The sequence below is a fragment of the Vanellus vanellus genome, assembly GCF_965231255.1.
Source record: "Vanellus vanellus genome assembly, chromosome: 2".
Taxonomy (NCBI): domain Eukaryota; kingdom Metazoa; phylum Chordata; class Aves; order Charadriiformes; family Charadriidae; genus Vanellus; species Vanellus vanellus.
The window spans coordinates 112,448,066-112,475,943 of NC_138906.1; the positions used below are offsets into that span (position 1 = coordinate 112,448,066).

General features: G+C 38.7%; 1 protein-coding gene across 2 annotated transcripts; it reads left to right on the top strand.

The window, feature by feature from the left end:
- Positions 1-173: 173 nt before the first annotated feature.
- On the top strand, positions 174-26,668 carry AFG3L2 (AFG3 like matrix AAA peptidase subunit 2). 2 transcript variants are annotated; one of them, XM_082479191.1, is made up of 17 exons: positions 174-345; positions 4,883-4,982; positions 5,459-5,527; positions 7,024-7,139; positions 8,070-8,222; positions 11,078-11,152; positions 12,536-12,660; positions 15,105-15,378; positions 15,947-16,084; positions 19,403-19,556; positions 20,125-20,232; positions 20,381-20,506; positions 21,539-21,649; positions 22,152-22,267; positions 23,225-23,425; positions 24,351-24,545; positions 25,658-26,668. In XM_082479191.1, the coding sequence occupies exons 1-17, from the start codon at positions 223-225 to the stop codon at positions 25,898-25,900; spliced, it is 2,427 nt and encodes an 808-aa protein (XP_082335317.1). In that variant the 5' UTR covers positions 174-222; the 3' UTR covers positions 25,901-26,668. The 2 variants fall into 2 exon arrangements, with proteins under 2 accessions (XP_082335317.1, XP_082335318.1); XM_082479192.1 differs by having other exon boundaries at positions 12,539-12,660.
- Positions 26,669-27,878: the final 1,210 nt, after the last annotated feature.

Consider the following 27,878-nt stretch of genomic DNA (forward strand, 5'->3'; position numbering starts at 1 on the left):
GGGGCCCGGGGTGGTGACGGCGCGGACGTGACCAGAAGGGGGCGTGGCCTTCGGGAGGGGGCGGGGCTCGTAGGGGTCCTTCGGACGTAGAGGAGGAAGCGCACGCGGCAGCGTGATGAGGTCAGACGTTGCCGGCGGGGGTGGGGCCACAGCGGCGGCGGTCGCGACGCGGGGCGGCCGCGGTGGACAGGGTGGGCCGAGGCGGCGGTTCCGCTCGGGCCCATGGCGCACCGTTACCTGCTGCTGGCACGGGGGAGCGGCCGGCGCCGGGGGCTCCCTGGCGTCCTGCTGCAACAGCTGCTCTGTGGGAGGGGCCCGCTGGGGACAAGGCCCTGTCTGGCGCAGGTGAGGGGCAGGGCGCGGGCCCAGCCGGCCGCTCCCCCGCCCGTTGGCCGTAAGCACGGGAGGGGGGTATGAGGGGAGTGGGGTATCTCGGTTGCCATGGCGACGTGCGGGGCGGCCCCGCCGCTGCCCGGGACCCTGGGGCGGGGAAAGGGGCCCCGCTGCCCGGGGCCGAAGGGCTCCTCGGTGCTCCCCGCGGCCTTCCCCGGCCCGGCTTCAGCCTTTCGGGCGGAGGCAGTTCCCCGTCCGCTCGGTACCTGCCCTTCCGGGCGGTAGGCGCGAGTGCGGCTCCTCCTGGCTCGGCGACAGTAGCCGGGCTGCGTGCGGGAACACCCGCCGGCGCTGCGGGCTTCCTCGGCTGCCGGAGTAGTCGGAGGAGAGCCGTTCGTGGAGCAGGAGGATGAGGCGACACCTGAGAGCTGCTGCTGCCGCCGCACCCCGCTGGTACTGCCGGGTTCGCAGCGGGTTTTCAAGTGATGTGTGCCACCTAACTTAAAAGTACCTCCAACAGCTTTTTCGGAGTTGTGATTCGTGGTAGGTGGGTTTGTGGTTGTCCGCACCTAGCGTCTGTGCTGTCTGCTGAGCGGTTTGTTGAGGAGCTCGGGTTGTCAGTGAGCATAACGATAATGTGCTGCGAAAGAGCAGGCTACTGCCTAGTTGTTTTGCATTCTGGGATTGCACGGTGCAATAGAGGTGTGGATTTGAACCTGCTGTTAACCCATAAATCGTGATGGCTGGGTGTTCATTCTTAATAGCTGACAGTCTAAACTATTTTACTATGTGTATTACCCTTGTTGACAACCCTAACATATTGGAGGAATGGCAGGCCTATGCTCCTGCTTGGGAAAAGGGAGATGCTTAATTCCTGCATCTTTCAATGGCATCTTGGGCAAGTTGCTTCATTTTTCTGTAGCATATAGTGGAGAACAATTGTACCTCTGTAGGTATGAAGTTTATCACTAGCATAGTGATAATTGTGAGATGAATACACGTAAGGACACCAGTAGCTTAGTCCTAAGTATAAATATTTGTTTGGCTTTTAGTATTGAGTTTGTGTTTTTGTTTGGTCAGAACTGAACATCATTATGATAGTAAATGAAATGCTGTCAACAGTACTGCTAATCTGTCAGGAAGCCAATTCTTGTTTCTGTTAATAAAATGTAATGAGCTCTTATTTGGAAGGGAACATAAGAACTATGAAGGGAACTTTGTATTCACCCTAGCATCTGGGTGTGTGTATAGGTAGCAAAATAAGGAACTTTGTTTTCATGAAAGCCGTTAGTTTTTTTCGACCTTACTTTTAAAAATAAAAAAATGGGCATAACTTGCATTGAGTTAGATTTCTTTACCAGCTCTCTGTCTCCACCCCTTGCATTATGCTCTTATGTAATATTTTGGTGACTGTTAGATAATTAAGGCTTTATTTTATTTTGCTTGATTTGGAACTTGTTTATGGATATAGCTGTAAACTCATAACTTTCTAGAATTAATGGATTCTTGGTCTTTTGCTTACATATCTAAGCAAGTGGATTTTCTGTACTTGCTTTGTGTAGCCTCAGATTTTAAAAAATGGATTACAGTTACAAAGTTTTTGTAAAGTCAGGAGTTCGGTTTATTTAAAGTTACCTATTTTATTTACTATTGGTATCATGGAGAAGACACTTATTTGGTGTTACAAATATTATGTTTATGTTATACTCTGGAGTAGTAACACTGTCTGGGTTGTTTTAACTGTAAAACTGACCTTTGTATACTTATCTTGAACTTCTATTAAAAAAAGTCTAAAATTTTAGGAAGGCGTCACAAGGTTTGCTTTAAAAAAATATTTGATAGATATATTTTTTTTTGCCTTATATTCTGTGACAGTTCTTTCATCTCTGACTGAGAGAAGCTGGGCAGAGTTTCCTGATAAATAGCTCAACATAGCATCCAGTCAAAATGTGCTTTGTTTGCTTTCCATCTGCTTAGGCAGTGGGTGTGTTTATAGCAGCTAAGCTTGCTGTGGCATTCCCTTCGCTAGCCAACCCAGGAACGGGTCCTGTATCAGGATCAATATGATCAGTTTTCACGCTGATGATTTACAGAGTCAAAAAAAACCCAAGCAAAAACCCAAGTAGTTGTTACCAGCGTAGTGTGGTTCTAAGAATTTTTGCATTTGTGGAATGCTATGGTGAAAGGAAACTGCATGTTTCAGTAAATTGACTTGCCTAGATCTGTCGGTAGCATAAAAGCAGTCTTCCCAGACTCAGTTATTGAATATGCCACAAAGTCACTTTTTTCCTTTTCTCACAAAAAAAAAAAAAAAAACCAACAAAAAAAAACCTTAAAATCTAGCTTTTTTAACACTTAGCTCTCTGCATATTAACTTGACAGGTGACTATGCATTTATTCATAGAGTTTAGGATCTGGAGAGACAGTCCAGCAGCAAACCAATTCCATTATTCAGGTCTAACCCAAAGCTCTATCTGCTTACTCTCTCCTTTGCTTCCTCCTTCTTCCCTCCCATCCTGATTAAACTATAACTTAATTCTGTAATAAACCCATGCTGGTCTAGCTGAGCCAGGCAATTGGATTTGACTTACTCAAATTTTTCTTTTAAATGCAAGCAGTTGCTTTAGTTTAGTTGGAGTAAAGGCTTCTGAATATTCCTGTCTCTTTACAAATACAAAGTAATCTGAGCTTGCAGAATAAATAACTCCCAAATCTTTTGGTGTTATAGGAGACCAGTGACATAGAAGCCAGTATTACTGGACATGTCTTTGAGTTTGATCTGTTGCTGCAACATTCACTACCTGTTTGTATTTGAACTACAGATGGGATGGTCAGTGGCAAGCTCTTTGTATTTTATTGCCCACACAGATGCATCCCACTTGTCCTAAAGCTCCTTCTGGGAGCACAGATGCAATTGCTCATGTTGGAGCTCATAGTATATTGGACCTAATAGCTATTTGCTAGATTAGCTGTGCTCCAGACTATCTGCATTACACATGCTTGTTATGATCAGTGAAATAGCTGCTTGGATTTTCAGTATCAGACTGTATTCAAAGATGTGCAGTGGCACAAAATAACAGCTGGATCGAGCACCCTAAGAAGTCTTAGCTCAGTCTATGGCAAAAGCAAGCAAGGACGTTTTGGTGTTCCTCTTGGTTCCAGCAGGTGGAAGTAGATGGCTGCTTGGAATAAGTCTAATGTATTTCATCATTTAATAAGGGGTGGAGGGGGAAGCTCCCAGACAGAAGGCTTCAGGAGAGTTAGAATTCAATTCAAGTCAGCATCCCTAGGGTAGTCTTAGCATGTAATCTAGTATTCTACAGGTTTGTTTAATATGCAAAAATAGGTTTTGTCTACAGCCATTGTAACTTGACTATGACAAAATTGCTATTAAGATGCTGACATTGGGCTTTCTTTCATAGACGTAGTTCTAGAGGTGTTAGTCCTAGAATGATGTTTGCTGTCTTGCATGGATACCTTGAGTCATGTTTCCAGGACCTGTTGTTTCCTGGTTTTTGGTTGTGGTGGGTCTTGTTTGGTTGGTTTGTTGCTTGTTTTTGTTTTGTTTGGTTTTTTTTTTTTTTTTTTTTTTGATATTTCTCTGGCTCTTAAGGTAAATAGCTTCTATTCAAAAAGAACAGAAGGAGACTGAGTGCCTCTGTGGGGCAGAAAGTCAGCCAGCCCGTGGGGAAATCTTGATAAGAATTTTTTTTTTTTTTTTGAAGCACTGGAAAAGCTTAGGAAGGGGATATGTTCGTCTTGAAGAAAAGGGGTTTGATTTCTCTATAATAAAATTGCAGTTTACTCTGTTTTCTCTGTGTTTAAGTATTCCGTTACAATACCAAAAGTTTTCTTAATAATTAGTCATTTAAAATATGTTATTTTCTTCATTGCACTTAAATGGCAAATAACAGTAAACAACTAGTCTTTGATCAAAGTGTGATAGACTTGAGTTTGTTGTGTTGTTGTAACTGGATCTCTTCCTACATAGGGGTTTAGGTCTGGTTTTTGAACTGGTTTCCTCTTCTGTGTTGGTTTCTTAGCTAGATGCCATATCCATTTCTTTTGGATTCAAGCAGATCTTCCATATTCAGAAGTTACAGGTTTCTAACCGTTTGAAAACAGTTGCAATTCTTAAACAAACAAACATTCACTACTGTGGGGATCATGCTTATACAATCACAGTGTTGCACTTAAGTGTCATTCAGTTGGTGTTATGAAATATTTCCCATAAGATCGGTGTGTAGGTATTTAATGTTCATAGCTTGTAGTGTTTCCTGCTTGGTTTTTCTCTTAATAAAGAATGTTATATTTGTATGTGAGATGAAACTCTGCTCTGAACAAATAGAATAAACATTTCCTTGCTGTAGAAATTACCCATTCCGTTGACTTTTCCTTTTCCATTGCTGTCTTATGCTTTGGTCCACAGCAATTATTATGAAGTCTGTTGTAAAGCTCTATCTGACTTGTTGTAGTTCAGGACTACTAGAGAGCTTGAAAATTTTTGTGGCACCTTCATGTTGCTTTATATTTATTTTTTATCTTTCAGCTCTGTGAAAAAGGTACCACTGGAGTTACTACTGACAGAAGTACTGTCTTGGCAAGTGTAATTGCTGCTTGCAGAAGGCTTTTCTCTCAGCCTCCCAAAGGTAATTATAACTTTGATCAGTGAAGTGAAGCAGGCTGCATTCCTTGCTGAAGACTGCACTTGTGTGCCATTTAGGTTTATTGTCTGTGGGGAAGTACCTTCTTGTACTAACCAGCCATTAATCTTGAAATGGAACATTGATTTATGGGGTTTTTAGGAGCAATTAAAGACTGACTGTGGCTTGCTCAACTTCGCGTAATGCGTTTCAACTTTTTGTTGAACGAAGCTTGTCTATCTGGTTTAAAGGATAGCTTTACTTTAGGATATTAAATAAGTTTGATATTTTCTTGTCAACAGTAGTAGATTTATTTATGGGAACCTGCTAGAACTCGTCAACAAAAAGACAAGAACAGAACTATTTTTGCAGTCTGTGTTGCTAGCTTCTTCGCTGTTACATACATTCAGCATGTGACTACCAAAGTGTAATGGCAGAATTGTAAAAAGGCAGTTTTGAGCTCTTTAATTCTTTCTTAATAGGATTTGAAAAGTATTTTCCCAATGGGAAGAAAGCTAATGGAACGAAAGGTACAGCTGGAGAAGCAAAAGGTACAAAAAGCTGCTTGATTTTGGTTCTTTGTGTGGAATGTGTATTCATTAGATTTTAGCATAACAATGTGGGTTTGGGTTTTTTTTTGTTTATTTTTCAGGGAAGGTGTTTCTGTACCCAGTTAGTTTAAAAGTGGGTATTGATTTGTTTTTATTAAGTGTTATTTTGCTTTCATATCATGTATAACTTCTGGAATAATGTTTATTTTCTCTTATGCTTCTGCTGGAATGCTGTCCTTAAATTCGTGTTTTACTGTATCCTATTAGTTGACATAATCATGCATTCAGGGAGTCTATGTGTATAGCTCTCATCTTTTCCCAGAAGCTAAAATATCCATTTTATTGTATGGAATAACCAGAATTGTCATTCTGGATGAGGATCCAGAACCAGATCTTTAGGCAGGACCACCCATGTAACCTGCTGCTTGAAAGAGGGGAGTTAGTAGTGGCAGTGCTAGAAGGAGCCCTGCTTTTACAAGGAGGGGGGTGAATCTGGACATTATTAGCAATAACAGTCATTCTGTTATATCAGAAATCTAGAAAACACATCTTCCAAGGAGAAGGAGAGGCAGCAATCCTGTGAGTCTTACAAGAGTAGTAATAGGAGCAGCAGCTTTCCTTCCACTGGGCCTTGAATGGTAAAATCTAGCGTCATGCCTCAATGCCCAAACTACCAAGCTCTTGAAAAAGCTAGCATTGGAAGGAGCGTGTGTTAGTGTTGTGCTCTGTCTCGCCCTCTTGAGTATGTTGACATATGATACTATGCTATGCCATGCAGGCATCTAGTGAGTTGGGTGAGTAGAAGAATGATTAAGATGAACTCCTCAGCTACAGTTGGCTGTTACTGTGCTGTGCTCGTCTCTAGAATATTGAAAAGGATGCCAGCCTGTTATATCAATAAGCCCTGAGCTTTAAGAGGACCGTAGTATACTGGAGGGGGTGAATTATTGGAGAAGGAGATGTTACTTAGAGCATGTGGTGCTTGGGGGTGTGCGTGTTGTGTGTGGTTTGTTTGGTTTTTTGTTTTTGTTTTTTTTTTTTTTTTTTTAAGAAAAAAGCCAAAACAAACCAACAACCCACCCACACCCCACCCCCATCCCTGCAAAACCAATGAAAAGTCCCACCAATCCCCCCCCCAGCCCTCAATAAAATATCTTGCACGTGTCCTGGTTTATTACAGTAGAAATAAGTTTCGTGCAGTCTCTGATACAGGCTTTTTATATTTGGGACACTTCAGTTCTTGGTGTACAAGTGTCATCAATTATACAATTAACAGACCTCTCTTCTGATCACAGTTGTATGAGATAGATGTGTCTCTGCCAGTTAATGGACTATATATATGGTTTTCTATGGAAAATGTGGCTTCTCACATGTTCTAATTAGTGTAGCATTGCGAACTAGTTCATTTTTCAGAACAACTCTTTGAATTTAAAACTAATAAGAACTAGTGTAAGATTGATATAAGATGTATTTTTTTTGTGTTTTATTTTTGTTAGAAGCAAAGCAAGCTAGTGCCCGACAGCCTGGTGGGACTAGTAGTGGAGGAGGTGGCAGTGGTGGGAAAAAAGGTGGCAAGAAAGAAGATGCTAACTGGTGGACCAGATTACAGAAGGTCTTGACTTTAAAATATCTTTCTTTATGGTACTAACTGCCTTGTCCCCATGAAATAACCTTGTGTAGTTCTTGCTCTTTATGGCCATGTTCTGGCTGCCTAAATCATCCTTAAGCCTCCAATGCCTAGTATTTCATAGTAACTGGCTCTAGGTGGCTCCCCACTCAATGTCTGTCAAAAATAAGTTTTGTATGTACCTTCAGAGGCATCTAACTCTGGTTCAGAAATGTTAGTGGTGTTTTAAGCTCTATGAATATGGTTGCTATTAGTCAGTATTCTTATAGTGGAGCCTCAGGTCTTTAAAGGCTTCATATTTTGTTTCAGAATGTCAGTTTGTAAAACTTGATCACACAGTGCTAGTTAAATGTAATTTACTGTTAGCCATTCTGACCTTAATGGAATATTTGTGTAAGTTTATTTTAAAAATTTGTATTTATTGTCATTAGCTGTAGCTCGAAGATGATAGTATCTGTCATAAATATAAACATAAAGAATATTTTTCTGATTTCATTTAGCAGGCATGTTTTTTCTAATTCCTGGGTTTCTCCTGTTAGGTTTTTTTTCTATCCTTTATCTTTGTCAGTCTTGCACATAGTCCTGGAGGCAGAGAAAATTGTTTTAGAATGGAGAGAGAAAGGTCGTATAACAGATGGCAAAACTTTTTTTTTTTATAAAAGTAGTTCATAGATCAAAACATAGTTCAACTACTATTTGTAAAACACTGAGGTTTTCTACTAATGTTGTAATTCCTCAGTTATAGCTGAAGTTACTTAAGAATGTTCATATAACAAAATACGGCTTTGTTTGATATTCTCTGTGGTAACCTTGAGGGCAGGGAGTAGAAGCCAGAAATAGATACTAGAACCTGTTTGCTCTATTCTTACTATATTACAGACTCTGAAATAATTTTTTTTTTCCTCCATTTCCTAGGGTGACATTCCATGGGATGTCAGGGAGTTTCGGATGTATGTAGTGGGAAGTTCTTTTTTCTGGACGATGGTTGTATATTACTTCTTCTTCAGGGTCCCTGGGAGAGAAATCACCTGGAAAGACTTTGTCAATAACTACCTTTCTAAAGGAGTGGTGAGTAGTGAGGGGAATCAAAATGGAAAATCAGTCTGCTGAAGATGCTTATTTCTACCTCCCTGCTTATGCTTGTATTCATGTATCTGTGGAGTGAGAACTAGCTCAAGAGTAACTTTTGAGGGAGAAGGGGATTAGCTTTCATCTTAATCGTTTCCTCGATCTGATGTTCTGGATGGCTGTATGAAGATTTGGGTCAGTTCAGGAGAGGAGAGAGAATGAGCAGGTCAGGACAGAACTTCTTTGTTGAATAGCTCATGTTGATGCTAGTTTGAAGAGGCAGTGTAACCACGGTCTCTCATCATGTGGTCTTATAGTACAGATAAACTGACCTAGTGGCTTAAGCAGACATGAAAGCTGCCCTCAGAAGCAACTTACTCCTGATCTTAAACACTTCCATGAGCCCACCCCTCTGAAAGTGTCATGCTTGTTTCATGCCTTAAATCAGTTCTTCAGGGAATCTGACAAGCAGCAGAGCAAACAGAAAGGTGGGGAGGGGGAATCAAAGAATCCCTTCCAAGGACAGTAAATTGGCATAACTGTGTTGTAAAATAGCCTCCTTTATTTGTTTTCTCCTCTCTTACTTTTTTCTTTCTTACCTGGAGCTACTACTGAAGCAATCAATTTTATAATCGGTGTCCAATCTCTCTGTAGAACTTGGCAGCTTTCCACACTTGGAGTAATAGGCTGGTGATGCCCTGAATTTCAGGAGATTGTGTCTTACACAGGCCTTTTCCACTTCAGGAGCCAATAGTTCTTAGTTCTGTTACCTCCCTGTTATAGCTTCACCTGCAGGTTAGGAAAACGTTAGCTTGCTTCCTCCTCTAGGTTTCAGACCTGGGATTTTGTGTTAACAGCATGCTTCCCACTCCTCCATTACTTTGGTAAACTGCTAATCAGGTTGTTTTCTACCTTTCTTTGTCTTACTGATCTATGCAGAGCTGCTTTGTATGCTTTTCCCCTTCTGCCTAGACTGGGTCTTACAATCCTGTTCTTAATTGAAGATTATGGGTGCATTTGAGGGGGAGGGGGGGACAATGTTACTGATTATATTTGTTGTGAAGCACTAGGACACTAGCTCAGTAAAAAGATTAGTTTAGCTGTTATAGTGAACGAAGCCTGAACCCTTGTTGCAGAAAAGCATTATGAAAGTGAGTTGTTGCACAAACCCAACTCTCTTGGGCCTTTGTGTTATGTAGTCTGGATATTAAGATAAACTAAATATGTAGCCATCAAATGCTGTTGGTTGCTGTAGTGGTGGCCAGTTAATGGAGAGAAGACATCAGCACTACTGCGGTTATATGCTTTTCAAAACGAAGATGTTCATGTAGTTTTGCATGAAGTCAGGCTAGATCTAGAGTGGCTTCTTAGCTCATGTTTTGCTTCAATTCTGCCAGAAATCTAGTGAGTTCAGGGAAACCTTACTAATCTGTGTACAGTTCAGGCCCAACTTGTGGAACCATTGCTAGTTTCACATTCTTTTAAGATGCTGAAACCAGTTTTTCATGGAAAGAGGAAGAAAAAATGGAAAGAAACTTTAGTTGCCTTCTGAAGACACCCCATCAAATTCAAGAAACTAACCATTTGAGAATTATTCTTTCAAAAATAAAATGCTTAATAGTATGTATCTGCAAACCTGCAGCTCAGTTCTTGATTTTAGTTTATATGATATGTGTTACCTCAACTAAATTCTTCTTTATCTAATTGATGTTATTGTGTTTAATATGGTAGCATAGGAAGTCTCTTATATTAGGGAAAACAATTGTAAGAGCAAAGTGAAGTTGTGTGCCCAGGTGGCCAAGAAGGCCAACAGCATCCTGGCGTATATCGGGAATAGTGTGGCCAGCAGGACAAGGGAGATGATTGACCCTCTGTACTCGGCACTGGTGAGGCCACATCTGGAATACTGTGTTCGGTTTTGTGCCCCTCACTACAAGAAAGACATTGAGGTGCTGGAGCGTGTCCAGAGAAGGACAATGAAGCTGGTGAGGGGTCTAGAGCACAAGTCTTATGAGGAGTGGCTGAGGGAACTGGAGTTGTTTAGCCTGGAGAAAAGGAGGCTGAGGGGAGACCTTATTGCTCTCTACAACTACCTGAAAGGAGGTTGTAGCCACGTGGGGGTTGGTCTCTTCTCCCAAGTAAAAAGTCACAGGACAAGAGGAAATGGCCTCAAGTTGTACCAGGGGAAGGTTAGATTGGGTATTAGGAAAAACTTCTTCACAGAAAGGGTTGTCAAGCATCGGGACAGGCTGCCCAGGGAAGTGGTTGACTCACCATCCCTGGAGGTATTTAAAAGGTGTGTAAATGTGGTGCTTAGGGACATGGTTTAGCGGTGGTTTTGGCAGTGTTAGGTTAACGGTTGGACTCAATGATCTTAAAGGTCCCTTCCAACCTAGGTGATTTTATGATTCTGTTTTCCCTCATTCTGTTCCATTTGGCTTGTTTTGTTTTGGAAGCTGCTACAAGAGTTTGGGGTCGTGTGGTCTATTGCTTTTGGTGTTTGACCACTGAAATCGTTAAGTATTGTCTTAACTATTTCACTGTACCAGTGAGTACAGTGTGCTGAGGTATGCATTGGGGTTTTTTTCCTTGAAAAAGGGTATGGGCTTATCCTTTTAATCTAAATTCTAATGTACCAATATTCCTTGCTTACTGATTACATACATGATTCCTCATGCCATTCCTAATGGCAAACTGTAGATTATGGAACCATCCTGATCTACAACATGAATTTTATTCTCCTTACTGGAAAACAGAACAGGTTCATATTTGGTATATGTAGCTGTTAGCTGTGATGGAAGTGCAGTGGCTGTACACTCTAACACATAATAAATTTTATTCTTTTCCTCCTACAGGTGGACAGACTTGAAGTGGTGAACAAGCGCTTTGTTAGAGTGATCTTTGTTTCTGGAAAGTCTCCTCATGACTGGGTAAACACTTTTAATATATATGCGTGAGACATTAGAAACAGCAAAGCAATCTTTTTAGGTAAAGTTTGATGCAGAAAACTTTTTGGTCTGGAGCATTAATAATCTCTTAATCTAAAATATGTTTTCTGCCTTCTGTTGCATTATCCTACATTGTGTGTTTTTCACTTTACTGTACCAATTGTTTTGCCAAACTATTGCAAGTAGTTCCTTTCTAACACCATGCTCTCAATACAAATACACTAACAGGAAGAGTGAGGGAAATTGTTGAAGGTTCCATATTTCTAACTGCTGCTTTCCATCTGCTCAAGAAAATCCCAGACTTAATTGTACATACATTTGGATCTCTTCTGTTCCAGGCTGCTTTTAGCCAGTTATTTAAAAAATGAAGAGAAAAGTTTAACTTTGTCTACATTTGATACTATAGTCTTTAAAACTAAGCTGGGAGCTCTTGTTCTTGAGAAAAGTACGTATTTTGGGGAGTTACTTTTCTAATAGCACAGTGAGGAACAGAGTGATGCAGGCAAAAGTTCTCCAAAGAGTAATACTCAGTGGCAGGCACCTACTTAAAAATTAAACAGCAACAACAACAAAAAAATCTCATACACAATGTGGAAAATTTAGAAGAAGCATTAGAGACGCTTTATCAAGTTACCTCTTCCTAGGTGGTGGAGGGTTGTTGTTTTTTTTTTTTTTTTTTTTTTAACCGACTGTATGAAACAAGGTCTGCAAGCCCCTCTGGGGTAAAGTGAAATCTGCAGCAATTACTTCATCAGTGGGTTTCAGTGTGGCTTATTTATACACCTACTCTTTAGCCCACATACCACCAGTAGCCTTAGTTTCTCAATCAGTTAATACTTAGGACTACTCTCTCTTTTTTTTTTTTTTTTTTTTTCTTTTTCAGTATCAGGGTAAGTAGGGGCGAGTCAGGCAGGTCATGGTGTAAAAGGGGAGATTTTCTTGAAAAACCAAATGTCAACAATGAAAGTAATGTCTGGATTTTTTTCTGATGTCTAAGTTCATATTAACTTTGTCCATATTAACTTTAAAGTTAGCTATTCTGACTGCATAGCTCCCTCCTAAAGATCTGTTTACCTGCTCTCCTTCAAATTTTTATTTTTTTTTTCCCCCTGGAGAAAATGCCAGGATTTCAGTCTATTTAAAGTGCCCCAAAACTATTTGGTGTATGATTTCTGTAGTCAGGTTGGTAGACCTTAGATTTATTAGGTGTGTCTTGCATCAGTTGCATACTTTACAAGGCAACTTAAAAATCACTTTTGATCTGAATCTCTCCTGAGAATTGCTTGTGTATGTGTTAGAAGTTGGCTTGTAATGAAGCTGAAAGAAGATAGGGCACTTTGTGGTGATCTCTGCTTTTTTTTATAGCAGTACGTCTGGTTTAATATTGGTAGTGTGGACACTTTTGAACGGAATCTTGAAACTGTACAGCAAGATCTGGGAATAGAAGTGGAGAACAGATTGCCCGTAGTCTACTCAACAGAGAGTGATGGGTAAGAAGTTGCTTTTAAAAAAGTCTCTTGATAATAATGGTTGTATTTACAGTAGAAAAGCAGAGTTGCAAGACATGCACTTTATGCTTCACTAGGTGGCAGTATTATCAGAATAACAATTATCTTGCTTTTATATTTGAATGTTCATTGTAAAAGGAGCTGTTCAGTACTTTGTCTATGTAGAAATCCATATCCTCTTACCCTAAATATAGCTTCTTATACCGTAAATGTTTCTGTTTACAATTAGTCCTTCCTTCATTGAGGCTCTTCCTTCAAGTGACTTGGACTGGAGCAGGAGTCAGCTAGGCACAGCTGCACATGTACTCATGCAGATTCAGACAGACAAAATATGGCATAGAGCCACAGTATATTGACTGAGATATAGCAGGCACCAATTTCTGCCTGTAAATTCAGTAGAAGTCAAATTCTGTGGCCTTGCAAAAAGGCACGGAAATGGTGATTAAGTAAAACACACTATCCTACCTGTTAGCAGGAGCTGAAAGATGCATCATCTTAACCAATCTAAAATTGTTAATTAAAAATAGTACTGGTGTTGCATTTATGACACTTTTGCTTCCACAGTAGGGAATAACGGCTCCAATACTTGACTTATGTTCTTTGTATTAGTCTTATGTAGCTTTATGGACCTGGGCTTTAGAAGCAACTAGAAGAGACTAGGTGTGTTTTTCTGAATGGCTTAAGAAGACAGATACAATCTTTTATCCTAAGAACTGATTTTTTTTCTTTTTTTTTTTGATCCAAGTCAGCAGTTTGAAAATGATTCCTGCTTGTATCTGTGAAATAGGTTTTGTACCATCGGGGAAATTCAACTTTGGGAATGGTAGCTTGTATTACTAATGAAAAAGGCTCATTTGCTGGTCTCTTGTATTTTCATCGTTGATACTGTGAAGTGTGTTTCAGTTTTGGGGGGTGGAGGGGAAAGTTTTGTTGATTTCTGCAATGTTTTTACCAAGCTGCTGCTGCCTGTTTGTCTTGGTGGCAACAGGAAAAATGGTAGCCTTAACTCTGGACCATCCTGCAACTTCAGATAGAGGTTTTCTGTTCCCTGTTTCTCTCTAATGGGACACGCTCTTAAGGATAGCCCATAAATAAACCTGTTCAGCTCTTGTTTAAACAAATCTGGAAAAAAAAATGAGCAGACAGGGCAATGTGGTGCTTGTGCAAAGAGGCTTTTCTCACAACAGACTGGGAAAAGTATGTCAGTTCCTATGTCGTCTTCAACCTCACATAAATCTTTTACTTGCTGAACCCCTCTTTCTGACCCTTTCTTCTTCAGTGTCTGTTCTTTATAGAATACATTCTCTGTAACTTCCTGCTCTGACCCAGAAATGCCACAGGAAACAGGAGAGAGCAGCAGCTATATGATCAGACTACTGCTGTTCCCTGCTGGATCAGAATCTGCTGAATACCATAGGATAAGGAAAATCCTTCTTTTCCTCTTCATCTCAGAAACATGGGATATCAGTAAAGCCTGGAAATCCTGGGCTTATGTGTGGTCATGCTTCTTTTCAGCATTTTGGTTTTGCTGAGTGTTGACAGAACCTCTTGTGAGTGGCTCCTTGAAAGTCTTACCACAGCAAAATCTGTGCAGGGCTCAGATACTGTGATAATGAGGACCATGTTAGTATTAGGATCTTTGGCCTGTACAAAGCTAAGCTAAAAAGCTGGAGGACAGATAGTGAAGGATAATGGGCAATGAGTAATAATAATAATAAAAAAAAACCCACAACAATAAAACAACAAACCAAAAACCTATAGCCATTGGGAAGGGAAATAGAGACATTGAAAGAAGACTAAAATTGAGGAGGACCTAAGGGAATAAGGGCAAGATTATATTTTGGAGAGAAATTTCTGCCTGAAGTTGTAGCATTTACTGATTATATGCTACCTAATACAACTTATTTTGACATAAACTAGTCCTGTGAATTTACCTTTGAAGGGCACAGAAAATGAGCTACTTCTGTTTCTGTGTAATGCAGTTTTCCATCTGCATAATCAATGTAACTTGATGATGTGTTTGGTTTAAAAACAAATAAAAAATAACAAATCAAACCCCAAAACTGTCACTTGTTAAACATCAAGTGTAGAAATGTGTTACTGTCTAAGATTATTCATTTACATTTTCTCAGGGTCGTGAGGGAAGGAGAATGGGCAATGAAAAACTAATGTAAACTTAATTATAGTTATAAGAGGCTTTTTGGCCTGTTTGACTTACGTAATTCAGAATCTTTTTTTGTTCTCCAATTTTTGTTATTTCCTAGTCGGAACGACTTGCAAAACTGTAAACATTACAAGTTAATGGAGTAGTTGTCCTGAATTTGTTCGGGGTTGATTGTGATGGAACCAATGTTTTGTACATGTTATGCAGCAATGGATTTTTGTAATATATGTGGTTTTCTGCTTTGTTTGGTTTTTCTCCGCAGATCATTTCTTCTGAGTTTGCTGCCTACAATCCTGATTATTGGTTCTTTACTGTACACGTTAAGAAGAGGTCCTGCAGGCTTAGGTCGAGCAGGGCGTGGAATGGGTGGACTCTTCAGTGTGGGTGAAACCACAGCCAAAGTCCTTAAGGATGAAATAGATGTTAAATTCAAAGATGTAGCTGGCTGTGAGGAGGCCAAATTAGAGATCATGGAGTTTGTTAACTTTCTGAAAAATCCCAAACAATATGAAGATCTGGGAGCAAAAATACCAAAGGTAAGGAAATGATGACTTAGCAGATAAAGACTTTATTCTTCTGGTAGTCCTCAGTATTCTAAATTGGACTAGGAATGTTTACATATGCAATGCTTTCCAGCTGCTTCTCACAGCCAGAAAAAAAATAAATAGGCATTAAGTGCCAACAATATAACTGTGGTGCCAGAAGATTTACCTTGTGGAATACTTCATCTGTTTCCATGGGTGAGAAATGATGCATAGCATGCATGTGTACCATCATTCTTGTATATAACTGTTACAGAACTATTACTTGGCTATGTTGTCGTGGGAGCCCATTTGATGACATACTTTTTTTTTTCATGTCAGTTAAAGAAAATGCTGTTCCTCTAAATCTAAGACAGCATGGCAATATTATAGCTATTTCTTTTTCCTTTTGCTGGTTTAAATGAGAGATGAATCTTCAGTTTGTTTCCTTGCACAATTCTGACTGTGGTGGAAGAAGAGCCAGTGGATTCAACATCATAACATGTAGATCTTTTAAGTAAGATATTTCATAGGCTTGTATTATGTTTTCTTAATGAGGAAAATATACCTGTTTCTCTTGCAGGGGGCAATTCTCACAGGTCCTCCAGGTACTGGGAAAACGCTTCTAGCTAAAGCTACAGCTGGAGAAGCTAATGTACCATTTATCACAGTCAATGGCTCAGAGTTCTTAGAGATGTTTGTTGGTGTGGGTCCAGCTCGAGTAAGTCTTTGACCTTGCTCTTTTATTGGTTGTTGAAAGGACATTGTCAAGTTTAGGAGGCAAACAGTTTGATTATAGCTGAAGTTCTTTTGTCTATGCAGTTTACTTACAAGTGATGTCAGATGCTTGTCTAAACACAAGAATCCTAGATGTACCTTTCATAAAAGGAACTAATGCAGTTCAATATCTGGTTGCAGGCCATCAGGACCTTAAGGGTTTACCTCTTTGCAGGAACTTGAGAAAACGAAACAGAACTCTCCAAGCTCTGCGCTGAAGTAAATTTACTAGCTGGGTCAGAAATAAGTAACTCATTTGACTACTGCTATGGGAATGTCTCCTCCTACTCTTAAGTCATTCCTATTTCTTTGAAGAACTTTATTTTCTTTGTGTTGTCAAACTCAGATATAAATAGCTGTCTGGATCACGTAAATGAGCTTCTGGTTGAAACAGGAGTCTGAGGGTCATGGAGCTAATGATTGATTTCTGGAGGTCAGGTGATTTAAATAAGCAAATATATCTGTTTAACTTTTTTTTTTTTGTGCTCTTTTGCCTTAACTCTCTTCAAATAGCTCATTAAATACATATTAAGTGGAAGGAGTTAGCTTTGTTCCAGTTCATCCATTTTTCTTTAACTACTTTATTACAACTACATTTCAAACATTCAGTTTTAAATCTATCTTCTCCTGTGTAGGAAGGAAGGACACTTAAATCTGCTGAAAAATGTTCTATAAACAAGTTACTGATAATAATTACAAATGAGGCAGGTAACAAAAAAAAAGTTCCTCATAACATCCAAAACTTATACTCCATTTCCAACAGATCATACCTTCACCAAAGTCCAATCATGTTGTCTTAAACCTTAGAAAGTGTACTGCAAGGTGACACACTTCTGGAAAACTAAGATTTGTTTGCTGCAAATTCTGCAGACACATTTTAAAAGCATACCATGGCTTTTACTCATGTTGGAAAAAAAAAAAAAAACAAACAAACAACTAATTCTGCTAGCATGAAATCGAAATGCTGTAGGGTCTTGATTTGAATCTGAAATTTGACAGGGAATGGCTCTTCCCAGATGTATGTATGTCCTGTGAAAATTTACAGGAAGATTCATTTTGACTAAGTTCTGTGAAGCCCTGAAAAACTGCAGTTTTCACGTGTCTAATGAGTTAAAGGTTAGCAGATAAACTTTCTGAGATTTGGTCCTTAGTTTGTCACAGTTGTGCATGCATATGCCTCTTGTGAGCCTAGGTCTCTTTCGATGGTCTTTTGCTGGACTTTTTCCAGTAATATAGGTGGGAAAAGATAAGTGAAGCCAGGTAATTTTGGGCCTTCTGAAAAGGGAAGAGGAGTGGGGAACACATGCAAATAGGCACAGAGCTTGGAACTGACGATAACAGGAGGTGTTCAGAAAGTTAAATGCAGAAGCTAGTTGGGAGTGGAGGCTTCAATAAAGATGCAGAGAGAGTCTGGAAATGTGTAAAGAAATTGGCAAAAGGAGCTGGTGTGGAGGGGAGAGGGTATAGACAGAGGGTGGGGAAATAGCTGCAGGAATGGGTAACAGAGTAAAACACATGGATGTTGACTGAAAGCCGGAGGGTATAGAGATAGTGATCAAGTATGTAAGATGAGTGGGACTTGAAAAAGGGAGGATGCAGTGTAGAAGGGACTTCACCAAGAAACAGTAAAAGAAACTGATCCATATCCTCTGGGAAAGTATTAGATATCCTGAAATAATAACGGTACTCAAACTACATTGTTGTCATTAACTGTCAATACATACCTGAAAAGCCCCAAAGCAAAGTGACTTAACCTTTCCCTGACTGGTCTATGCAGATGACTACCAAGTGAAATCTCTTGACATAACAGTTGCTGCTTTGGCTATGCATTGTTGGTTTCAACACAGTTGATAATTTCTGATGCCTGTGGAAAACAAGATGAGAGAGTGTTTTAGTTTCTTTTCCTATGAATTTAGTAAATAAGACAGTTGTTAATGATGCTAAATTGATTATTTGTAAATTAGGATATGCTAGAATTAAAACTGCTTACACAGCCTTGTTCCTTTATTTTTTTTTTTAGTGTATGTGCCGTATGGTAATATTTAGTTCTGTTCCTTCTGAAAAATAGGAGTATATTTCTGGATCTCTGTCTCTTTCCAACCAAAAGATAGCTTATTTTGAGCATCTGACACTTTTTCCTTGTTTATCACGTTCCTTCATGCTTTATTGATTGTACTTTTTTCAAATTTTGTTTACAAAACAGAGCGACTTTCTGTAGTAGAGCATACTGTCCAAAATTTGCATCTCTTCACATCTGCTGTACATTGTTTGTCATCAGAGAAGCCTTCTCTAATTGCATCTCTAGCATACAAAACAGTAAAGCTCTGAGCTGCATGTAATTCCCACTCAGGTCAAAATTTTTCCGTAATTTTTCATTTCCTGTTTGCTCCAGTTCAATTCCTCAATTGTAGATCTGTTAACTCGCTGAACTGGTTTTAATGAGGTCCTTCAGATATATTTGCAAGCAGAGTAACATCATGATGTTGCTTCTTAAAGCAAATCACTGTGGTGTAACTGCTACAGTAGAATTTGATAGTTAATATCTTTACTCATCTGAAAGTTCAAACAAACAAAAAAAAAAGTATTTGCTTAGGTCTTAGCCATTTTTCCAAACTTCTAGAAGTTAATTTAGCTTCCAAATAAATATTTGGAGGTGAAGTCAATTTTTCTAGCCCATATAACAGAGAGACAGTATGGCTAAAAGTCAATATTTATAACAGCATACGTTAGAGTACAATGATAAGTGCTTGTGATTAAGTCTTAAGCTCACTGTAGGAGCTACATCACCCTGTTCTAACTGCAGAAAAACTTAAAAGATTTTATTTCCTTGGTGTGAAGAACTACTGTGTGGTAGCATGCCTGTTTGCATTCCAGTTCTGCTTTTAATACTGTGCATTAAAGAAGAGCTTAAAGAAATCTTTCTTTAAATCTCTGAAGTTTGGAGGCTTTTAGAGCTGAAAATTAAGATATATTTCAGTTCAGAAAAAGTGGTTATTTCTTAAGACTTTAAGTTTTTTAATAATTTATGGATTGAGAAAGGATTTGTCAACCAGTGGGCCTCCAAAATAGTGATTCTTGCTGACCGGAAGCTACAGTGTAACTTATCTCATCGCCTTGAGAGCTGGCTGGAGGCTTTGGAATACTTATTAACAACCATACTCAATTATAGTGACACTGATGTACCTCTTCCCCTCCTACCCCTTCCCCCCAAACTCAGAACAATTACAAACCAATCTGATATATATTCTATTCTCCTATTAAGGTTAGAGACTTATTTGCTCTTGCTCGTAAAAACGCCCCATGCATTCTCTTCATTGATGAAATAGATGCAGTAGGAAGGAAAAGAGGAAGGGGCAACTTTGGAGGACAAAGCGAACAAGAGAACACTCTCAATCAGCTTCTAGTTGAAATGGATGGTAAGTATTTAACATCTAATATTACATTATAAGAACAAGGATAAGGAAAAGAACTAATAGGGTTGTTCAGATCTGTTAACCAAGATTTGGATTCCAGCTTAAATACGAATTGAGCATGTTTTCTTGCTTCCTAAAATGAAGAATGATGACTCATTTTCCTGCAGCCTGATGTTTTGATAAAATTCACTTAGAACATTCCGCATTTGATAACTCTTTGTCATAGTTGAATAGGCCAAAAAAAATTTCTTTGCGTGAGACCAGTCTGTTGGGGGCAGGGAGCTAGCCATGCTGGTTCTGCAATTTCCTGAGCAGTTAATCTATTATTGCATTTTGAAGATAAAGCGGGATTTGATACAGTACTTCACAAAGCAAAGCCCAAGGTAATGTTTTGCTTGTTATGAAAAGCTGGACAATGCTTTAATAAATGGAGGTATTTTCAGCTTTAAGATCATTTGTCTAAATTGTCGGTTCTTATGTGTCCCTGTAAAGCAAACAGTCTTTTTATTTATTTTTTTTCTTGGAAATTATGTTTACATAGATTTTTCTTTTTATTACATTTCTTCAACAGGATTTAATACAACTACAAATGTAGTAATCTTGGCAGGTACTAACAGGCCAGATATTTTAGACCCTGCTCTAATGAGACCAGGACGCTTTGACAGGCAGATTTACATCGGTAAGTTTTATCTGCATCTCTGTATACTTCTGCATTTGTAGAATGCCACTGAAATCACTGCAGCTATTTACATATGTAATCTATTTGTATACATTCAATTAGAATATATACATGTGAAAAGTAAAAGTATACTTCTTTAATCTTAAAGGACCCCCAGATATAAAAGGAAGAGCATCTATTTTCAAAGTTCACCTTAGACCTCTGAAATTAGACTCCGTCTTAAATAAAGATAACCTAGCAAGAAAACTCGCATCACTAACACCTGGTTTTTCTGGTAAGTGACTCCTAATGCTGCTGTACTTCTGCATTTACTGTATAAGCTGTAGGTATTTTATTTCCTTACTACTACTGGTTTTCTTGCACCTGATCTTCTGGGTGGTACAATTCTCTGCCTGTTTGAGCAAGTAGGAGATTTCTGAGGGTCTTTAAGTTTCATCTGCCTCAATCAGGGTGACATACCAAATGGCAGTCTCTTCTGTCTTTGGTAAAAGCAATCCAGAGATGTCTTTGCTATTGCTTGTGGGTGTATTCTTCCTCTTAATACATCTGTTGGATTCTTTGAGCGCTACTAAAGAAGACCTGGGTTTGGTGGAGTTTGTGTACATGTTTTGTAGGGGGTTTTCTGTTTCTGGATGTAAAAACTTCTCCCTGGAAAATGTACTTTAACCTTGTATTGAATTAGGAGTGGATGTGAGAACTTCAATTACTGGATTGTAATTTAATCCATTTAAAATCTGTGTTGACTAATAGTTGAATTCTCCACTGTTTTCTTGGTCTATGTAAAACTGGTTTTCTGAGGTCTAATTGTCAAAACTTCGGGCAATTGCAGTGATGATGCTTAAACTAGGTTATCTCAATAGCATTACTGCAAATAACATTAACCAGAAGTGGATGGCTTGAAGCCAGTAATGTGAAAGGCTATCCTCTAGAGATACATCAAGGTCTGAGCTATACTGTATCCATAGGTAGGAAATTTATTCTGCTAAATATATACAAGTCTAAGTGTAGTCTGTTGCAGACAAAATTTATTGAAGGTAGAATATATCAAAGAAGTACTTCATTGGTAGTAAGTTCTATTTGGTAGCTGTCTGCCCAAGAGAACAATCCTAAAGCCTGTAACCATAGTATGTGTATTTAAATATCTCTTAAAGAATTAAGCTGTGTATAATGAAATATTTCAGAGAGCATTACCTTTCATTTTCTGTGGGAATCTATAAAAATCTACTGCTAGATAAGATTATCTTTATGTTAGAGTGAGAGAAAGTTGTTGAAAGTTATCAGTAATTCATGCCTTCTCTGCTTTTAGGTGCTGATATTGCTAATGTTTGTAATGAAGCCGCTTTAATTGCTGCGAGGCATCTCTCAGATGCTATAAACCAAAAGCATTTTGAGCAAGCAATTGAAAGAGTTATTGGAGGTAGGTGAATCACATCTGTTGTTTCTCAAAAATTGTAATATGACAGATTATTTCCTTTTGTGTGTGTATATATCTCTGTGCTCTCTGTTCTTCAAGATTGTATTTTGGTTTTCTCTCCTAAACATACTTGAGACTTACAAAAGAAGTATGCTGTCGATATTGCTGACTTCTGTAATGGAGAAAGGGGTAGGGAGAAAAACATCATCAGAATGCTTTTCAAATTTGTTCAAATTTTTAGAGTGCAAATGTTTTATTTAAATGTTTGAATATTCTTAAGAACTTATACTTTGAAACTAGAAAATCTAATCAAGGACAAAATTACAGGAAAACATGGAAGATACACATTTCTAAAACTTGTAAGTTTTGTTTTTGTTTTTTATTTAAAACAAAAACTTTCTCAATAGATTGTATACATGGCATCTAAGTATTGCTCACTGTCTTTCTAAATGAGATAAGGGATTTCAGTATGTCTGAAACTATTAATCAAATTTATTTTATGAAGGTTTGGAAAAGAAAACTCAAGTACTGCAACCAGAGGAAAAAAAGACAGTAGCATATCACGAGGCAGGGCATGCAGTTGCAGGATGGTTTTTGGAACATGCTGACCCACTCTTAAAGGTAAAGGAAATTAATTTGAACTAGTAACTTCAGTAGCATGAAGAGCATCTTTTTCTTCTCTTCACGCAGCCTACCCCTCCCCGCCCAGTGCTGAGAGGGTATTAACATATGTAATCTTGCAAAAGATAGTGCGTGTAAATTTTAGAGTACTTTTTGGTTCACTTGTTGTATCTTGCTTAATCATTTTTAAGCTGTTACAGGGTTTGTAGCATAAACGTCCTTGAAAAGTGAAAGGGACCTGATTTGCCTGCCTTGATAGCTGCTTTTTTTCTGAGGCTTTTAATACAGACCAGTGGTGTAAGTTAATCTTACCAGGTTATACAGGTAGATGCCTCTTCAGGAATACAACTATAAAAATGATCATTTAGAAGCTGATACTAGTTTTAATTTGTTTTTTGGATGCACAGCTTGACAAGTTGAAGTTAAAGGAGGAAGCACCTCAATCTCCCAAACTTGCTTTAACATTTATAGTTTTGCTTGGCTGTGTTTTTAATATCATCTGAGTTTCAAGCTTAAAATTAATCTTGTACAATTTCCTGCTGGAAGGAAGGGCGTTAGTAAACATAGAAACTCCTCCCACTATTCAGAACATTAAGGTGTAGAAATGCTGTCTGTTAACAGAATACTTAAAGCCCAATACATAACTCTGAAAGAATTGTGGATTTTAATTAAAATATTTTTAAAATACCATATAATCTTTGGAAAAGATATGACAGTGGTCTTACCTTTCTTTTCCAGATATACTAGTAGTTGTTATCCCAGTTTAGAACTAGCCAGGGCTTTAAGGATAAATCACAATGAGGGCAAAACTGTAAATGGAAAGTATGTCTGAATTAAACTCCAAGGGTGAGTATGGTGTAGGTTGTGGTATTAAAAATTAAGTCAAACCAAAGAATGCTTAATGTTTTTTTTTTTTAACACTATTTAGTTCTAGTATTCTGTTCATTTTGATTATAGGTATCTATTATCCCACGTGGTAAAGGACTGGGTTATGCTCAGTATTTACCCAAAGAACAGTATCTTTATACCAAAGAGCAACTACTTGACAGAATGTGCATGACTCTGGGAGGTCGTGTATCTGAGCAAATCTTCTTTGGAAGAATTACAACTGGTGCCCAAGATGACTTGAAAAAGGTGACCCAGAGCGCATATGCTCAGGTATGTGCAGAGCTGTGTTGTGGGTTGCTTTTTTTTTTTCTTAGTTTTCCTTATCTACTACCTAATAGTAATATTTTGAAAGGATGCAGTTTGAAAGCCTAGTTTAAAAAAATATTATATGGTTAACATTATGCTGTTGTTGTATAGTGATGCTGATGGCTCAAGTATTTTATTATAGTCTTACAACAGGAGTCTAGGCTTTGATTACTATCCTGCATCTGCCCACAGGAACATTTATGCCATAGTTGGATTCAAATACATGTGGAAATTCTATACTTGTAAAATGGAATTTAGTGCTCAGATTTGATCATCTGATCCTACTTTCACAATTGCCCAGTTTGAAGACCCAATTTGGATTCACATGTGTAACTAAATCCAGAAAACCTTGTATTTAAGCAGTATTTACTGTGAGTTAAGGCTACTGAAATTAGTGTTTGTACATTATCTAGTGTAGATGAGTAATTTGAAATCTTATGAATGTAATGACTCACTTAAGTGTAGCTGTGTGTTATTCCATTTCCTGCATCAACATAAGAGCTGTCATTTTGTAACACACTTGCAGGGTGAGCAAGAGACACATTTGAGAGTATACTTCTCTTCCATTAAGCAGAGTTTTGCTGCATAATGAAGGCTGAAGTGTTTTTCTGTAGTATCTTAGTACTTAAAGCATTATGTAGTCATGAGTAACCACCTTCAAATCGTGGCATTTGGGATGCTTCAATTTAGTCATTAAAAAGGAACAAATGAAAGTCCACTAAGGTAGTTGAGCTTAGGTAGACTTGAGTTCTCAGGGAGGGGTTGGTTTTAGAGGAAATGATTGGGTCATAGCAAAATTACTTTCTCCTCTTAGTTTTGTTTACCAGATTTTCCATCAACATACCCTAAAATGTTATTCTCTCTTGTTTATTTTTTTTTCTTTCTTCAGATTGTTCAGTTTGGTATGAATGAAAAAGTAGGGCAGATTTCCTTTGACCTCCCTCGTCAAGGAGACATGGTATTAGAGAAACCTTACAGTGAGGCAACCGCCAGATTGATAGATGAAGAAGTACGGTCGCTTATTAACATTGCTTATGACAGGACAGTAAGTCTTCTGACTGAGAAGAAAGCAGAAGTGGAGAAGGTGAGCATTACAGTACTTCTAGCTGCCAAGTTCCAGCTGGTAAGCTAGAATGTGAATTGGAGTACACAGATTAAAAATAGTGACTATATAAGTATATGAGGAAGTTTGCTCAAAAACTATTCAATGTACTTTTGAGAGTGTGTCACAAGACTTAAAATAAGTACGTAAGTAGAAATCTCCTTTTGTATCGCAACACCTCTGAAGTTCTCATGAATGTGATATAACATCCCTCTTCCCTCCAACTTTCCAAATGAATATTGACCATACAAGGGAAGTGTCTGTCTACTAAAGTAGGCTTTAGTCAATGTACTAGACAAGTATGAAACAAACAAACAAAAAAAACCCCACCAAAAACCCCCACCCCAAACACAGAATACCAAGATTCTAGTTCATTAAGCTAGAAGAAGCTCTGTAAAAAGGGAAGTCTGTATAACTTCCTTTCTCTGAATTCCATTTGAACGTTAAAAAGAATCTTTCTACCACCTGCCTTCCCTGTCCCCTGGCTGCTTCCTCCACACCAGAAAACCTGATACAGCAAAAGGATAATTTTCCAGGGTAGGCATCTGATAGGCTTACTGACAAGAAGTCAAGTTTGTATGGATTCAGTAAATGGTGTTCTAGTAGGTCACCATCCCAAAAAGAGATAGTGAGTATGGCTTGTGTTGAGCAATGTTCTTGCTGACCCAAGAAGGTTACAAACATTGTGATTTTTATGGTGCTCTTTAGTTAGTTCAATAGGACTGCTGTTACGTTACAATCTGGTTTGATAGGAAAGGAACACTTGTTTTCATCTATAGCTTGATGTCTTGCATCAGGAGCTTTTTGGCAGCAGGGGAAGACTGCTGTTCTGAAGCAACAAGAACAGCAACAGTGGCCACAGGGAGGACACTCTGCCAAATCTTAGAAGTAGGATTAAGAAAATGGTATTTTTGCTACTTAAATGCTCACAGGGGAGAAAGATAATGTATTGAGCGAACTCTGAGCAATCGGGGTTTTTTTTCTATCAAAATTAATCAGTGCTGAATTTGGTCCCAAACTGCCTTAACAAACTTTTGCAAAGAAGACAGCCAACTTAAGTGTTTTGTGTGTAATGTAACTTATTGCTATTCCAGGTTGCCCTACGACTACTGGAGAAGGAAGTACTTGATAAAAGTGATATGCTCGACTTGCTTGGCCCAAGACCGTTTGCAGAAAAGTCTACCTATGAAGAGTTTGTTGAAGGCACAGGAAGTTTGGATGAGGATACTTCACTACCAGAAGGCCTTAAAGACTGGAACAAAGAGCGTGAAAAAGAGAAAGAGGAGACAACAGCTGAACAGGTCGCTAGGCAGATCAGAGGAGGGATGCCATTTTAACTGCAAAGTGTGTGGTGATGTTGACTTGCACTCTGGAAGAGAAACAAACTCACCTAGCTTGTACTTCAAAACAAAAAAATATTTATTCAACCAAACTGTATTAGGGATGGGTGGAAGAGTGATCTCTTGTGATGAAATAAGGATATTCTGCTCCCAATTTACATATGTGATACCATCAGTTCACTGGTAAAAGATGATCATCTTTCATTTGTCAACTGAAGAAACATACATTGGATTTGAGCTGCAGTGGGATGCCAGAACCGAGCCTCTCAAACTTTGAAACAGTTCAGATTCACGCACAAACTTTGTGGCACTGGTCTCTTTGAAAATGTATGTAAGCTTAAAAATAAAAAAATAAAATTAAAGATTCTTGATTATTCATCTAAAGTATACCTGTAGTATGTGACCTGTTTCCAAAAAAAGAATCGTACAAAATGTGTTGTTGAAGGCTTAGCCAAAAGTCTGGTCTTACAAAGTAGTAGCTTTGCAAAGCTATTGGCTCTTTCGGCTGATCTTTTTCCCCCTCTGCCTTCCATTTTGATTTTAAAAAGGGTTTGTTTACAGAAAACTGCCATGTAAGTTGACAGTGAAACTGGACACCCACTTAAATATCTTAAAATGTACTCATGGTTCAGTGTCTTTGAGTCTGAAACTCAGTCTGGCTCCTGCAGTTTTATTAGTCAGTTTTTTACAGAGTTCTGTAAGATATTGAACATATGAATGTGTTGTGTAAATACAGTTTGAGTCAATAAAATCAGTACTTTTCTGAACAAAGCTTGTCTCTTTTTTTTTTTTTTTTTTTTTTTTTTTTTTTTTTCTGGTTCCTTGGTATAGAATTCAGACCAATACAAAACTTCCTCTTAAGCATAAGACTTTGTTAAATTAGGGTAGCAAGATTGTGTTCACAAATGCCAAACCCAGCAGCCAAATCCAAAGGTGCTAAATCATAATGGTTTGCTTAACCTAAAGCTTTCCTCCCCCCCCCCCCCCCCCAGCTTAGTTGAATACAGTTGTCTTAGTACAGTCATCTGGTTCTGCTGCGTGCAAAGGATTTACTAGCTGGAGAATTCAGCTGTTCAAAAATTAACTGGGGGGGGTCTCCCTGTCCCAGAAGAAGAGAGGGAAGCATGGGTGGTGGGGTGGTGGTTAAGTGGGGAAAAGTGAATGAAGCTTCTCTGCTGGACATCAAATCCTTTAATGATTATGGCTGAGAGGGCAGGCTGAGGGAATAACTAGTGATTGATCCCATCTGTATGTTGCAACATACTGGAAAGCAGTAGGATGACAAAGGAAAAAGTTGTCTCTGAAAGGTCAGACACAAGCTCTTTGCTTGAGTTATTTGAAGTAAACTGTTTATGGAAATTACTCTTTTAGGATTTTTTTTTTTTTCTTCATAATGAAGCTGTTGCCATCTATGATGTTGCCTGGCTTTACAGTGAAGAAGAACAAGGAAAACAGTGAATACAGCGATTGAGAGCATATTTACTGGGCATTTTCAGTTGTTAAACAACACTTGTGTGTATCCCTATTGCCTCTGTTGTTGTAGAATGAATGATAAACAAGAAAGCATCCTGAATAAAACTAAACTTCAGTTCCTTTATTATTGGAGTCAAAGTTTACTATTGCAGTAGATCATTCTAAACTTGTTTTATAAAACTTAAACCTTGCACACATGGTAAAGTAGTGACTGATTTCTGTGCATGTGGTCTAGTGCTGCACCTTATTTGTATTCTGTATTAATGCCTTGTTTGTTCCATTCCCCCTCCCCATCTTGCTGAACACTTCTTGTTTGGAATAGGCAATTTGTAGCCAGTGCAGAGGACTAAGTGTGCTTGTGTCTTAGTCAGAATTCTGCATTTCCTCATTCCTTACTTGGAAAAAAACAACCAAAGCCACCACCCCACCCCACCCCCCAAAAAAAAACCCTAACCTAACTCTTCACGATGGCACTACCAGGCTGTAAAAGAATCATCTCCTC